At 43.3% G+C, this 16,314-nt stretch overlaps 1 protein-coding gene across 1 annotated transcript in view; it reads left to right on the top strand.

Annotated features, from left to right (window-relative positions):
* The window catches only part of LOC124613421 (FMRFamide receptor-like), a 47,424-nt gene extending 33,236 nt beyond the window's left edge, over positions 1-14,188 (top strand). Inside the window, exons 5-6 of the mRNA XM_047142124.1 lie at positions 10,823-11,117; positions 14,088-14,188. Of these exons, the coding sequence (XP_046998080.1) occupies positions 10,823-11,117; positions 14,088-14,188 (396 nt within the window). The remainder of the gene's footprint in view (positions 1-10,822; positions 11,118-14,087) is intronic.
* Positions 14,189-16,314: the final 2,126 nt, after the last annotated feature.

Here is a 16,314-nt window from a genome sequence, read left to right as displayed (position 1 = left end):
CGAACGAGGGTTTTGTAAGCTACCTCCTTTATGGCTTCGCTACACTCCTTGATGATTTTTCCAGTGAATGCGAGTCTTACCTACCATTAGTTTCAGATTGGTTCAAATGGTTCAAATAGCTCTGAGCACTATGGGACTTAACATCTATGGTCATCAGTCCCCTAGAACTTAGAACTACTTAAACCTAACTAACCTAAGGACATCACACAACACCCAGTCATCACGAGGCAGAGATTAGTTTCAGAGGTCGTTCCAGTTTAAATCTCTCTGTACACACGCTTCTAGATATTTTATGGGTTCCACTGCTCCCACTGATTGTTTTGTAATTGCATTACATTAATCGTTCTTCCTGCCTATTTATGCACAGTACGTTAAATTTGTTTATGTTCGAGATCAACTGACAATAACTGCACCAAGCGTCGATCCTCCGCAGTTCTTCCTGCATTGCGCTACAACTTTCTTGCGTTGCGACATTTTTGTATACGACATCATCATCTGTGAAAATCCTCACTGATCTTACGTTATCCACTAGAATATTTATATGTATGAGGGTTGTTTGATAAGTATTGTAAAAAATCGTTTCGAAAACAACTTACCTTACTTCTCGATATAGTCTCCTTTGAGGAACATACACGTGGTCCAGCGATTCTCCAGCTCTTTCATCCCGCCGGAAATACATATTCATTCAAACTCTGCAAATTTCTCGTTGCCTGCAACTATCACTTCCTCATTTGACGAAAATTTCTTCCCAGAAAACCAATGTTTCAAGTTAGCAAGCAGGAAGATGTCACTTAGGGCTAAGTTTGTTGAAAATGGTGGGTGAAGAACTAATTCAGAGCCCAGTTCTTAGACTTTTGCCATTGTGATGGCTGGTCTGTGGTATGGTGCTTTATCCTAGTAAAAGAACACTTTTTTGCCCATCAACCTTGGATTTTTTACCAGCAAACTCAAGTTTCAAACGATCCAACAACGAAGCGTAATAGGGTACAGTTGCGGTTCTGCCTTTTTCCAAGTAATCTATGAGGTTACTTCTTGGGAACTCTAAAAAACGGTGGCCACTACCTTACCAGCAGACAAAAGGGTCTTTACCCACTTTCATCAGCCTTTGGCCATTGTTTTGACTGCCGTTTTGACTTGAGTGTGTTGTGATGAACCCAAGTTTCGTCAACAGTTATAAATTCGCGCAAAAATCTTGCTGACTGCGATTAAACGACGCCAGACAATGTCTTAAAATGTTGTACCCGATGCGTTCATGCCCAACTGTGAGTAATCGCGGCACCCATCTCGCACACAGCTTCTACATAGTCAATTCTCCGTGCAGGATGTTATACACTCGCTCAGTTGAGATTTATACAGTCTCAGAAATCTAATGAATTTTTATTCGGCCGCCTTACACTACGACATCACGAATTTTGTCAGTGGGGTTCCTTTATGGTAACCTCAATTGGACGGCAAGAGGGCCCTTCGTCTTCGGAGCTTGTCCGACCACGTTCGAATTCAGTAATCCAAAAGTAAATGGTCTTCAGTGATGGTGCAAATTCCGCGTAAGGTTCGTCCAGTTCTGTTTTGACCTGTGCGACAGTCCAACCATTCAAATGCAAATGTTTACTAACATCACGAAACTAGGTTTCCTCAATTTTCAGTCGCAGTCGATACACTGACAAATTCAAATGGTTCAAAAGGCTCTGAGCACTATGGGACTTAACATCTGAGGTCATCAGTCCCCTAGAACTACTTAAACCTAACTAACCTAAGGACATCACACACATCCATGCCCAAGGCAGGATTCGAACCTGCGACCGTAGCGGCCGCGCGGTTCCAGACTGTAGCGCCTAGAACGGCTCGGCCACACCGGCCGGCCTGACAAATTCAGACGGGTATCAACAGCAGACTGTACACTATACATTGTTGGAGTTATTTATACGATCCTTATAATAATCAAGCTTACCAATCATAAAGGCGCAACGGAAATGTTCCATTCCTTCATAGAAATTTATCACACTTGTCAAACCACCCTCGTATTCAGAAACGTAATAGTCTTATAACACTCCCTCGGGGCACAACTGAAATTAATTTTATGTTTCAAGATTCTTCTCCGTTGAGGGTGAGCTAATGTGTCCTATTTGTTAGAAATTCCTCAGTACAATCATGCGGGCATGCGAAACTGTACAGAACGCCTTCCGGGAGTGAAGGAACACAGCATCAACCTAGGCGCCGATATCTACTGCTTTCTGGGTCTCGTCGACGAACAGAACAAGCTGGGTTTCAAACAATCGTTGTTTTTGGAACTCATGTTGGTTCATACAAAGGAAACAAGTAGAGCTAACAGAGAAAACCAAGCAGTTATTCTTACCTGCTTAAGGAGGCCTGCGCATGAAGGCGACAACAATTTCCACAATCATATTTTAAGGCAAGCCCATGCAGGAAAGCTTAGGAGGTACTAGCCTATGTAAAATCAATGAATGTGTGAAAGCAGATAGTGCGTTGCTGATCGGCATAGCATAAAAATGGCCCACCCGACTACTCCAGCCCGCTGTCCTGAGCGTTGCCGAATGGCTCAAATTCTTCTCCTGCAGCAGATTTCATCCGCTTTGGAGTCACACTTGACGACAGTAATGATGGTCTAGCGTCACTAAAACTAAGGACAGGAGGGGTAGCACAATTCTCCATAAATAAGAGTCGACTGTGAACTAAATTAAACAGATATAGTGTTCACAGATATCCAAGAGTTCATTTACAAGAAAACTCACACATATAGTTAATTACACAGCAATGTAGTGAGTGACAAAAATGCCTTTATCTGTATAACTAAAAGACTAAAATGGTCACCTGGTCCTAGTTGCAGGTTCCCTATCTAACGGCTTACAAGGGCAACAAAACTTTTCAGTCTGTCGTATAATTACTGACCGAATTTTAAATTAAGAGTAATTATCTTCCAGTAAAGCTTCAACACAATAAGTCAAATATTACAGTTTGTGTATATAGCTTGAGGCAGTGTAACTCACTCTGCTAATTCCACAGACAATATTAATCCATTATTTGAAAATGAGAGCACTTTGCGACTTCCAACAAGTTTTACACATAATTTCAAACCTTTCAAACCTTTTAGAAACAGTTTCTCGCTTAAATCTCCCCCCTCCTCCCTCCCACACACGCACACAAAATAAAAAAATAGAAAAGTTTATCGCTTACTACAATTTCCAGTTCATGTAGTATAATTTCAGCATCAGGCATGACGTTTTAATTTATTACTTCTTTACTACTAACCCTATTTGCAACATATTTTGCAGACAGTGTCCACATACACCACTGAATGTACCTGCAAGTTATATCATCATATGACACATAGCTCAGGAGATGCAGGGAATATGATGTCAAACATTGAGATGCGTGAAAAACTAACTTTCCTTGAAACAGAGCACAAATTGCCCAGTCTGCACTCGCCCAGTGTTTGATGTTGAGAGCACTTAGCGACTACCATCTAATTTTAATTACAATTTCAAATATTTCCTAAACTTTTTCCAGTTAACAGCCCTACAAAACAATTCATGGACTTTTGACCCTATAAAGAATCAGTGTTGGGGAGTTACTGGTCGTAAATAATCAACGATTAACGAACCGGCTACAGCGCTCGGTCAACGGGAAAAACAGCTCACACAAGGAATCACGGAACGATGCGATAATGGAAATTGAATATCAAAAGCTGGGAGCGACCGAGAGAGATTGAATCTAGTAATGGCACACGGCTATAGAACGTCGAAGATTGACTTAGCGGCGGCTTAGGGGGATCGTAACTGCGAATTTCCATCGTAATTTTGATGTGCCTAATTGTCGCCACTTGCCAGTAACGAGACTGTAAACTGTTTCACCCGGAAAAAATCTGTAGCTTCCTCGGACCTTCTGACATCTCAGCCTGTCAGGTAAATTATTGCAAAATGTTGTCTCAGTTGTGGGTCAATGTGGCTGGACGCGTGTTGCGTGTAGAAGACCATCCAGCAAAATGAGCACGAGCGCTTATTTTGGGTGCTATTTAAAATGTAGAAACTCAAAAAAACACATTCTATCCAGAAAGGGACAATTTTTGCTGTCATTCAAATCCATATCATTATCACAGCTTTTGATAAAACACTGGGTTGCCAGACACTGACATCTTGTTACTGCTGAAGCCGCCTCTCTGATGTTCCATGTACGAGGCTTGGTAAAAGTCCCTACAACGTGCTTACTTTTAGCTGAAAACACCTTCTAAAATTGCCAACTTCTTAATGAAATGAAATACCTGTCCGAAAAATTGATGAAAAGTCCTCTATACTTACATATTATCATCACATATCTAGTATCTCTCATCTGCCTCGCATCACAAATGTGATAATAATATTAAATACTCATTAACAAATTCAAGTTATTCCGTTACTTATGGTTGCAATGGCTTCCTGTCCTTCAGTAACACTAATTATTCACTATTTAATGAATCTGCCTCCCCTAGAGAGTGTTGTATTACAAACGGATCCAAACTTTCCATTCTGTGTCTCAGAGATCAGTACGGTCTTGAAACTGAAGACAACAGAAAGAAAGCTCAAATATTAAATTTCGCGTTTAAAAATGGATTCAAGCATGAGAATTCTACCGTGAAACCAACGTTTGGCCGACGGACACCCTCTCAACCGGGTGGTACTAAAATAAATACTCCAGCACTGAAAAGCAATTGAAATACTCGAAATGAACAAGACTCTTGGTGCTGAAGGAATTTCTGTCAGATTTTACATTGAATGTGCTTCGGAATTACTTGTTCTCCGAGCTTTAATTTATGAAGAATCTCTCGCGCAGCGTGCTGTAACTCCTGGCAAAACGAACGCAAGTCACTTCTGTTTATAAAAGGAATAAAACGACTGATGTATCGAATTGCAGACCTGTTTCCTTAACGTCCATCTGCTGCATATTCCGTGAGTATATTGTAAGCTCAAGCTTCATTAGACTCCTGGTGCAAATGAATTTTTCTCATAAAGCAGCACGGCTTCGTGAAACAACACTCATTTGAACCACTGCCCCTTTAGTTTTACACTATATACTGAAGCGATAGACACTGGTGGATACGTCAATTTTGATTCCTCTATTTCCGAATGGCATTCGACGCACTACCACACCGCAGACAGATAGCACAGAAAACCCGAGAATGTTACGACTACCGTTACAGTTTCATTTGAAAAGGTAAGTACGCCTGTGTGTCGTAAAGATATAAAAATCCACACACACACACACACACACACACACCACTACTTTGAAAGCTTAAGTGGGGCTCATCTGCGAATATTATGGTCATACTTGGACTCGACGATGAATCGAAGGCCTTGCTGAGGAGGAGTGGCTTCCGTTCCTCGACGATACAAGTTACCGTACCATAGGTGCAACCGCATTGAAAGGGTGTCTGTAGAGTTGCCTCACTAACCTATGGTTCCTAAAGAGGGTCAGCAGCTTTTTCAATAGTTACAGAGCCAACATTCTGGCTAACTGACTGACGTGGCCTTACAATATCAGCCAACATGGCCTTGGTGTGCTGGTACTCTGAACGGCTGAAACTAATAGGAAACTGCTGCCGTTATGTCTTTTTTCCCTCGAAAGCATCTAGCTCTACTGCATAGCTTAATGATGGTGACATCCTCTTGGATAAAATATTCCAGAGATAATACAGTCCCCTCCATTCAGATCTCCGGGCAAAGACGTCGACTTCAGGAAAAACAAAACTGACATTATGTGGATCGAAGAGTGGAACGTTAGAGCCCTTAATTTGACAAGGGAAGTCGGTAGTTTGATGTTAGATGTAGTGAGCATTACTGCAGTGGCCGGAAGAACAGGACTTCTGATCAGATGAGTACGGAGCTATCAATGCGTAGTGCAAAAGTAGGTCTACTAGGAATGCGGGTAAGTTACAATGAACAGCATAGTGAACGCATTGTAGTAGCCAAGACAGACACGAAGCCAACACACAACACGACAGCACAGGTTTATATATCAACTAGTTCTACAGAAGATTAAGGGATTGAGGGAGTGTATGATTAGGTAAAGGAAATTATTGAGATGATCAAAGTAGATGAAAATTTAATTGTGGGGGGAGGTTGGAACTCAATAGTAGGAAAAGGAAGAGAAGGAAACATAGCAGGAGAAAAAGAAGATTGTATAAGTGGCAGAGATATAGGGATTCTGGAAGGTTTTAAATAGGCTATATTTCGAAATCAGATATTAAACTGCAAAACATTTCCAGTGACAGATGTGGACTCTGCTGACAATTTATTGGTTATGATATGCTGATTAAAACTGAAGAAATTGCAGTAAGGTAAGAAATTACGGCTTTGTGACCTGTATAAGTTAAAAGAACCAATGGTTGTTGAGAATCTGAATGTGAACCTTAGGTAATAGTTGCGTGAAACATTGTTAAGGGACGCAAGAGAAGGCGAGTGGGTAGACTTTAGAGATGAAATAGTGAAGGCAGCAGAGTATCGAACAGGCAATTAGACAAAGCTCAACAGAAAATGTTGGATAAAGCACGAGACATTCAATGTAACTGACAGAAGGAGAAAATAGAAAAATGCCCCAGATGAAGCAGGCAAAAGGGAATACAGACGACTAAAAATAAGATTAACTTAAAGTACAAAATAACAAAGCAGGAATTGCTAGACGAGAAATGTGGTGAACTAGAAGCATGCATAACTGGGGTAAAAATAGATGCCACCTACAGGAAAACTGAAGATAGCTTTGGAGAAAAGAGAAGCACCTGTATGAATAAAAACGACTCTTGTTTGACCGATTCTCGAGTATCACTCAACAGTTTGGGACCCTTACCAGGATGGATTAATAGGCGAGGTCGATAATATCCTACGATGAGCGGCACATTTCGTTGCGGGATCGTTTAGTTGGTGCGAGAGCGCTACGGGGATACTCAACAAATTCCAATGGCAGGCGCTGCAAGAGAGGCGTTACGCATTACGGAGAGGTTTAGTACTGGAATTCCGAAAGTGTATCCAACAACGAAACTCTGTTCCGAAAGCTGGCAGAAAACCCTAAGAGTTTCTGATCAGATGTGAAGTACACCAGTGGAAATGTGCAACCAATAGCTTTACTGCGCGATGACAGTGGTGATGTTATTGATGACAATGCCACTATAGCAGAGTTACTTAAGACTGTTTTCCGAAATTCCTTCACAAAAAAAGACGAGCTAAATATTCCAGAATTCGAATCAAGAACAACTGCCAAGCTGAGTAGCTTAGAAGTAGATATTCTCGGTGTAGCGAAGCAGCTTAAAACACTTAAAGGCAACGCCTCCGTTTAAGACTGTATACCAGTCACGTTCCTTTCAGAGTCTGCTGATACAATAGCTATATACTTAGCAAACATATACAACCACTCGCTCGTCGAAACATCCGGACCCAGTGACTGGAAAGTAGCCCAAGTCATACCAATTCCCAAGGAAGGAAATGTGAATAATCCGCTGAATTACAGAACCATATTACTAACGTCGATTTGCAGTAGGATTTTGGGACATATACTGTGTTGGGACATTATGAACCACCACGAAGCCGGCCGCTGTGGCCGAGCGGTTCTAGGCGCTTCAGTCCGGAACCGTGCTGCTCCTACGGTCGCAGTTTCGAATCCTACCTCGGGCATGGATGTGTGTGATGTCCTTAGGTTAGTTAGGTTTAAGTAGTTCTACGTCTAGGGGACTGATGACCTCAGATGTTAAGTCCCATAGCGCTTAGAGCCATTTGAACCATTTTTGAATCACCTCGAAGAAAATGATTTATTGGCAATAGCCAACAGAGATTCAGAAAATGTCGTTCTCGTGAAACACAACTAGCTCTTTATTCTCACGAAATGTTGTGTGCTATCGACAAGGGATATCAAATTGGCTCCATATTTCTAGATTTCCGGAAGGCTTTTGATACCGTTCCTCACAAGAGACTTCTAATTAAATTGCATGCCAGTGGGTATCGTCAGCACGAACGCGGGTATCGTCTCAGCTGTGTGACTGGATTCGTGATTTCCTGTCAGACAGGTCACAATTCGTAATAACTGACGGAAAGTCATGGAGTGAAATAGAAGTAATATCTGGCGTTGCCCAAGGAAGTGTTATAGGCCCTCTGCTGTTCCTTCTATACATAAACGATTTAGGAGATAATCTGACCAGCCCTCTTAGATTGTCTGCAAATGATGTCATTTACCGTCTCATTAAGTCATCAGATGATAAAAAACGATTTAGAGAAGATACTTGTATGGTGCAAAAAGCGGCAATTGACTCTAAATAAAGAAAAGTGTGAAGTCATCCTCATAAACACACAAAGAAATCCGCTAAATTGTAGTTATACGATAAATCACACACATTTGAAGGCTGTAAACTCAACTAAATACTAACGGATCACAGTTACTAATAACTTAAATTGGAAAATCACGTAGACAATGCTGTGGGGAAAACAAACTAAAGACTGCGGTTTATTGGCAGAACACTCGGAAAATGTAAAAGGTCTACTAAAGAGATTGCTTACAGTACGCTGATCAGCCGTCTTCTGGAGTACTGCTGGGCGATGTGGGCACCACATCAGATAGAATTGAAGGATGACATCGAAAAAGTTCAAAGAAAGGCAGCTCCATTTGTATTATCGTGAAATAGAGGAGAGAGTTCCACGGATATGATACATGAATTGCGATGGCAATCATTAAAATAAAGGCGTTTTCCGCTGCGGCAAGATCTTCTCATGAAATTTCAATAACCGACTGTCTCCACAGAGTATAAATATATGTCATTGGTTCCCATCTACACAGAGAGAAATTAGAGCTCGCACGGAAAGATTTGTGTTCGTTCCTTTTCAGCGCGCTGTTAGAGAGAGTAACGACAGAGAAATAGTTCAAAGGTGGTTCGATGAACACTCTGCCAGGCACTTAATTGTGAAATGCTCAATAATCATGTAGATGTTGATGTCGCACAACATATTACTTACTTCCAGATGACCACAACGAGAATATCAGTGGAATTAGAGCTAATGCAGAGGGTTATTAACAAACATTCTTGCCACACGACATTCGCGAATGGAACAGGGAAGAGGGGAGAAGCTAGTGGTACGAGAAGTATCCTTCGCCACACACCGTATGGTAGTCCATTGAATGTAGATATAGATGTAGACGTAGAGTTGTTCCTTTCACACTTGCTCCTCACTTACTTTACATATTTCCCCTGACAAGCTGTGTAGCACGCTGCACTGTCGGCGGGTCGACCAGTGCGACAGCAACCAGTGTCAGGAGAACCACATCGCGATGTTCTTCCCACATATACTATGTGATCAAAAGTATCCGGACACCCCCAAAAACATAAGTTTTTCGTATTAGTTGCATTGTACTGCCACCTATTGCCAGGTATTCCATATCAGTGACCTCAGTAGTCATTAGATATCGTGAGAGAGCAGAATGGGATACGTCAGTACGCCAGATTTCCACACTCCGAAACATCCCTAGGTCCTCTGTTACCGATGTCATACTGAAGTGGAAACGTGAAGGGACACATACAGCACAAAAGCGTACAGGCCGATCTTGTGTGTTGACTGACAGAGACCGCCGACAGTTGAAGAGGGTCGTAATGTGTAATAGGCACACATCTATCCAGACCATCACACAGGAATTCCAAACTGCATCGGGATCCACTGGAACTACTATGACGGTTGGGCGGGAGGTGAGAAAACTTGGATTTCATGGTCGAGCGGCTGCTCATAAGCCACACATCACAGCGGTAAATGCCAAACGACGCCTCGTTTGGTGTAAGGAGCGTAAACATTGGACGATTGAACAGTAGAAAAACGTTGTGTGGAGTGACGAAACACAGTACACAACGTGGTGATACGATGACAGTACGCCCGATGAACGTCATCTGCCAGCGTGTGTAGTGCCAACAGTAAAATTCGGAGGCGGTGGTTTTATCGTGTGGTCGTGTTTTCAATGGAGGGGGCTTGCACCCCTTGTTGTTTTGCGTGGCACTATGACAGCACAAGCCTACATTGATGTTTTAAGCACCTTCTTGCTTTCCACTGTTGAAGAGCAGTTCGGGTATGGCGACTTCATCTTTCAACACGATCGAGCACAGTCCCTAAGCTTTCACACTACTTAACCTAAATTATCCTAAGGACAAAGATACACACCCATGTCCGAGGGAGGACTCGAACCTCCGCCGGGACCTGTTCATAATGCACGGCCTGTGGCGGAGTGGTTACACGACAATAACATCCCTGTAACGGACTGGCCTGCACAGAGTCCTGACCTGAATCCTATAGAACAGCTGTGGGATGTTCTGGAACGCCGACTTCAAGCCAGGCCTCACCGAGCAACACCAATAGCTCTCCTCAGTGCAGCACTCCGTGAAGAATGGGCTGCCAATCCCCAAGAAACCTTCCAGCATCTGATTGAACGTACGCCTGCGAGAGTGGAAGCTGTCATCAAGGCTAAGCACCATGTTGAATTCCAGCGTTACCGATGGAGGGCGCAACGGAGTTGTAAGTCATTTTCAGCCAGGTGCCCTGATATTTTTGATCAGATAGTGTACGTCTAGTGAAATGACCACAACGAGAAAATCAGAGAAATTAGAGCTAATACAGAGAGAGACTCCATTAATTTCCTGGCAAGGATCAAACATTCTCGAAGGCGCTGTACCAGAAGTATCCTTCTCCGAATACCGTAGAGTGGCCCACGGAATTTGGATGTAGATGTAGATTTGTTCCATTCATACTTGTTTCTCACTTTTTTCAGTTTTTTTCTCCCTGACGGGATGAGTAGCACGCTGCACTGTCGGCAGGTGGACCAGTGCGACAGCAACCAGCGCCAGGAGAACCGCATCACGGTGACGCTGATCGCGGTGGTGGTGCTGTTCATGGTGTGCCAGACGCCGACGGCCGCGATGCTGCTGTACACGGTGTTCCGCGGCGGGCAGCCGGGCGAGACGGAGAACAACGTGCGCCTGGCGCTGGGCAACATCTTCAACTTCATGGCGGCCGTGCACTCGGCGTGCAACTTCCTGCTGTACTGCGCGCTCTCGGACAAGTACCGGCGCACGTTCGTGCTGACGTTCGTGCCGCAGCGCTGCCGCCGCGGCCGCCTCGCCGCGCAGCCGTCCTCGCGGACCGCCGTCTCCTCCACGGCGACCAACTACACGTCCGTGGCGCTCCACAGCTCCTTCTCGCGGGGCGTGTCCATGCACGAGGCGCTCAACGGCCACCACCCACACGCCCACGGCCCGCTCAAGTGGCAGCCGTCTGTGCAGTCGGAAGCTACTCTCTGACCTGCCGTCTCTAGTAGCGCGCAGCACACCGTTACGACCTCGCGAGGTCCTCTTTTCTAGAGCACCTCCACATCACAAGAACAGCGGTTTCGCGGTGTACCTCTCGGTACCGAGAAAGTCTCCTTAATTTCCTGGCAAGGACCAAACGTTCTCGCAGGCGCAGATGGCGTGCCTGCCAAGAGATCTAGTGCTCCTGAGGTCAGAATGAGTTTCAGATATGAACGTGTTGGCTTCATAGAATAGTATAAAACAAGCAGACTACGCCAAGAAATGATCAACGGACTTCTGAGTATTGTGAAGTGCGTTTCCATTGACTGGCATGTTGTGATGGCGGATTGTCAGTCTCTAAATTATTTATACACGCGGTTTCTTAGACGCAGAGCTGTGGACTAACAGACTCTTCTTTTGATGTAGGTCTTCAGGCTTTCCCGACGAGGAGTTGCCATCTTGGAAAATAGCATTTTCTGCCGGCAATCCGCGTCGTACTTGCACGATATTTCGGTCGCGTATCTCGCAATTTTCGTCAGGTGCGCCCTATGCTGAATCCAGTCTGGAACGAGTCCTGACTCCAGACTGGACCCGTTCCACACTGGATTCAGCATAGGTCGCACCCGACGGAGTTTGTGCGTGCAAGTACGACGCGGATTATTGGCAGAAAATCCAATTTTTCACGATGTCTTCTTTTGTCACTTCAGGAAGGAAAGATATTTGGAGAGCCCAATCAAAAGTGTTCCATAACTCTAAATGGTTCCGGCAAGGATAATTTTTCAGAATGTGAATTGGTCATTACTGTAGCGTCCTAATGGATCAACAGTTCCTCTAAGAGAAAAGGAAAAAAAAAATGGGCCTCTGAGCACCTTAACAGAAAAGATGGTACTTTAAAATTCGCACTTTTAAAGACGTATAAAATTGGAATGACTGCCTCAGTTGAAGCAGTACTTTCACGAGCCAATAAATCCTAGTCGCTTACAAGCCCAGCAGTAAGATGACTGTGGTTGCGCGGTAACCAAGGCGTTTCGAAACTCTTCTCAAAAAAATGTTACACGCGTAAGTGGAGCATTCAGCGAAAACAGTCATGTCATAACCCTGTGAATTACTCTTTAGCACTTACCTGGTAAGTACAGAATCATTCAGCATAAACGCATTGTCTTGTGCTACAAAACTTTTCAGACTGTGCTCGTGATATGATTCTATGAGTACAGAACGTGAGGCAGGATTTTAGTAATCGTTCAACAAGCAAATTAGTGAATATGAATAGCGAGTTGTATTAGCTACTGCTAGGAACACGTTTCCTACACTGTAGAGAAAAATCTTAACTGCTCTGCGATGGTAAGCCGTTCAGGCTTAGCACAATCATGGATGGGGAATAACGTTGCACTCCAACTGAATGTTTTAGTCGTTGGATACGAACACAGAAAGTAGTACGTAATCTGTACACATTGAAGTATAATGGAGTACTGCATTTTAGCCTGCTGCTTTACCTTAGTATGCAAGTCACTTAAAATCCAATCGAAATTTTACAAGGATAAATAAGTTACGGCTTTGGCTACAGCTGCAGTGGAAATTAATGTTAAAATGCAGGCTAACTTTAACCCCATTGATGGCAAATTTTCCTTTGTCCAGAAATTTTGCCATTAAAATTGTTCAATTTTTGACAGTATTTGAGTGAAAAGGAGAGGGGAAGTTGCAGCACAAAATGTTTGTTGACTAGATTTTATGGTAATGCCGTAGGTCAAACCCGAAACCTTTTCACAGTATCTCATGGAGCTAAGGCACGTAACACCTAACATTGTGAGAAACGAAGGTGGCAGGTGAGTGAAACAAGTGCACTGTTACTACATAACCTTAATGCTAGAGACAGTCTGTGAACTTCGACTCAGTGGCCTTCTTGGGCTACTCAGAAGGAGAAGGCTATGTGCTAGCACTAGATTTCATCCCTTCCAGTCTCATCATCATTATCATCATCATCATCAACAACAACAACAACAACAACTACTACTACTACTACTACTACTACTACTACTACTACTAAGACTACTACTAATACTTCCACTACTACCACCATTACTACTACTGATTCAATCCCAGACTAGGCTTATACTGCCATATTATAGACTGCAATTAGTGATTAGGCATTTGCATACGTTTTAACCCTGTTCCAAGTACATTCCTTCTATTTTTTTAAAACCATGAGTAACAGAATTCGGTTTATGATGCGACTAGGACGAAATGACACTGTGAGAACAGCGCGCGTTTAAAGTCGCAGGCTGAGGATAAAGGCCCCTTTACGCCCTCAGATATCTGCATTACCTTGGCTGTACGTACAGATAAATCGTTGTGTGTGAATGAATCGCGGACTAAAAAATGTGTCTTTGTTAATGTCAGTGTTTGGCTTGTGCCAAATCTGACTGCGATCGAATTTACGCAGACCAGCTGTGCGGACCAGATTAAGTGCTTTAGTACTTCATACATGACACGACATGTTTCTGGAATGATGTGTCTCAACGCTTACTGTGATATCACAGCAGAAAATTTCAGATAAGCTTAGTTTTTGCCAGTTACCAAGTATCTCAATGTTACTGTAAGTCTTTCACAAGCGCTTAGCGAATTCCCCATTACAGTTTCATTGTACCTTATACAGTATGTTTCAAAAACACTTTTACAAACTCTGGGGACAGGTTCCTTACACCAAAGCAAGAAAAAAATCTGTAATAAAGGGGGTTTGGAGTCACGATGACGTATATTTTGACATATGTGCTTCACCAGTGTCTTAATTTTAAAGCTGGGAAATTGTTGAATGAACCAGGAGGTGCCACGATTATCAGCAACGTGAACTTAGGTGGCAGCAGTGATAGTGTTTCTCTTGTTGCAAAATTTATTTAGCGTTCATCTCAAAACACCGTTATGACTCTAAGCCTTCGCTCTAAAATCCATACCTTAAGAGCTATGAAGACTTGTTCATCTTCGCTACTGTGAAATACATGTCTTCTGTGAAACAAGTGCTAATAGTTCTTAAGGTATGCAGTTTAAAACCCATGTTTACTCGACTTTTTTTCTTGTTGTGGTGTGAGGAACCTGTCCCCAAGTTTGTAACAGTATTTTCGAAACACCCTGTATAAGGCGTAACATACTGCGACAACACAAAGAACGACTCTTCGTCCTACATAGTTAAGGGTTGGTTTCTTTTTTACGCTAGATTAATATGCAAAAGCGTTACACGTTTTAAAAGCTACTCTTCTGCGTACTGGGGTGTCTCTTTTTATAACTGTAAATAATAGCAATAGAGAAAATAATTATCTTCTAAGCAAATTTTCTTAATTTCGTCATTGCCAGAAAATACTCTGCACTCGCAGGATACTGATTCAGGATTGGGAGAAAGCTACATTGTTGTTTGAAGGTGTAAATTCGAATTGAATACTACAGACGAGATGCGCAAACGGTCGTCGCAAACATGGTCTGCTCAGGCAGACTTGAGCGTGTAAAGGGCCGTAAAGGCTCCTCCTTGTTAGCTCAAGATAGCAAAACAAGGAATAGGATAGCTCACGTAACTCTCCCGGTTACTTACACCGTATTCCTTGTATTTTCTTTATCTAATGGGTTTCCCGCCCTAGGTGGTGGCCCGTCTCGCCATGCCACGCCCTCGATATAGCCGCAGAAGGCATTTTTCTTTTGGTCTTCCATTCATACGCCTTGCTGAATAACAAAGTCGAAAACAAGTCTCCGCCGTCATCGGGCGGGGAAGATGACTCTTTTTCTCGCTTCTGAGGGGCAGGTGCTGTCCGGTTAAGAACTGCGCCGACGTGAGTGCAGCGGATCAAACTAGATTACACCTGAGCTTTTAAAGTGAGGCAGCTGCCGTGCGTAAAGTAGGGGCCAAGTAGGCCGCCTGCCGGCCGGCGACCTGTGACGTCACGCCAGCCTCGGAATTGGCAGGCAGCGCTGGCCCGCGTCCACCGCACTTCGCGCCTCCCAAACGGCGCCACTAAAAGGCCCCTGCACACGCACCAATAGCGTGGCCAACAAACTGGACGTGTGTAGGCGGAAGGGGACCACCCGACAGTCGAACCCCCCCCCCCCCCCCCCCCCACCACCACCACCACCACTGCACCCAACAAATTGTGTATTGTTTAGCGCTGTCATGCCAATCGCCTGACAAAAATTCATCTTTTGCCATCGTGTTGTATAACAGGGTGCGAGGTAGGTGAAACTGTAAGGACAGAGTTTCTGAAGAAATTAAAAAGACTGCAGATGTTTCTGGGAGACGTAGTGCGGGGAGTATAACATATAGATGCGAGAAATGAAGCGCTTATTTCATTTTTTTAACGAATCCATAATGGTTTCGTGCAGGATATAGAAAGAATAAAAAAGTCAGTTGACCTTACGTAGTTATATTTTTAGGTTTTATTTCCGATATATTGGATGGACGTTAATTCAATAAACCAGCTTGGTTCATTGGTTGTATTTATTAGATGATGTGTGCCACCAACATTTGTAGTCTTTCTTCTTCGAATTTGAAATGAGTTTCTTAAACTTATAGGTCATCTTTCATGCTACATATAGATAAATTAATAACGTTTACTTGGACATCTTTTGTTTTATTGATTTTGGCTTACCACTATGTATTTCCTCAGTCAACTATAAATCACGATGCAGGTTTCAGGAAACATTTTAATTGATGGGATGCGGCAGCATTGAATTTGAGATCCCCGTAACTTCTACCACTAACTAGAAATTGTAATGTAGCTAACAGTCTCTCCTTGCAGCTTACAGCCTCTCGCTTGACTGTACACTTGATCATTAAAAATGTTCAGCAGTGCCGAAATGCATGTTTCATCCTTTCTTAGATAATTACGAAAATCATCGGGTCCCAACTGCTTAAGTCACAGAACGTGGGTAAATTTGTTTTCTTGCTCTAGCCAATTCTTTGCTCACAGCTTCCTATCGGCCTTTTTGGCCTTGGTACCTCTAAACCAACCAAGGCAAACCTCCCTTTTTTTTCTGTGTAAAAC

Source organism: Schistocerca americana, chromosome 4 (genome assembly GCF_021461395.2).
Source record: "Schistocerca americana isolate TAMUIC-IGC-003095 chromosome 4, iqSchAmer2.1, whole genome shotgun sequence".
Classification (NCBI taxonomy): domain Eukaryota; kingdom Metazoa; phylum Arthropoda; class Insecta; order Orthoptera; family Acrididae; genus Schistocerca; species Schistocerca americana.
The sequence above is the reverse complement of the archived record's forward strand: the minus strand, read 5'-3'. Positions and strand labels throughout refer to the sequence as shown.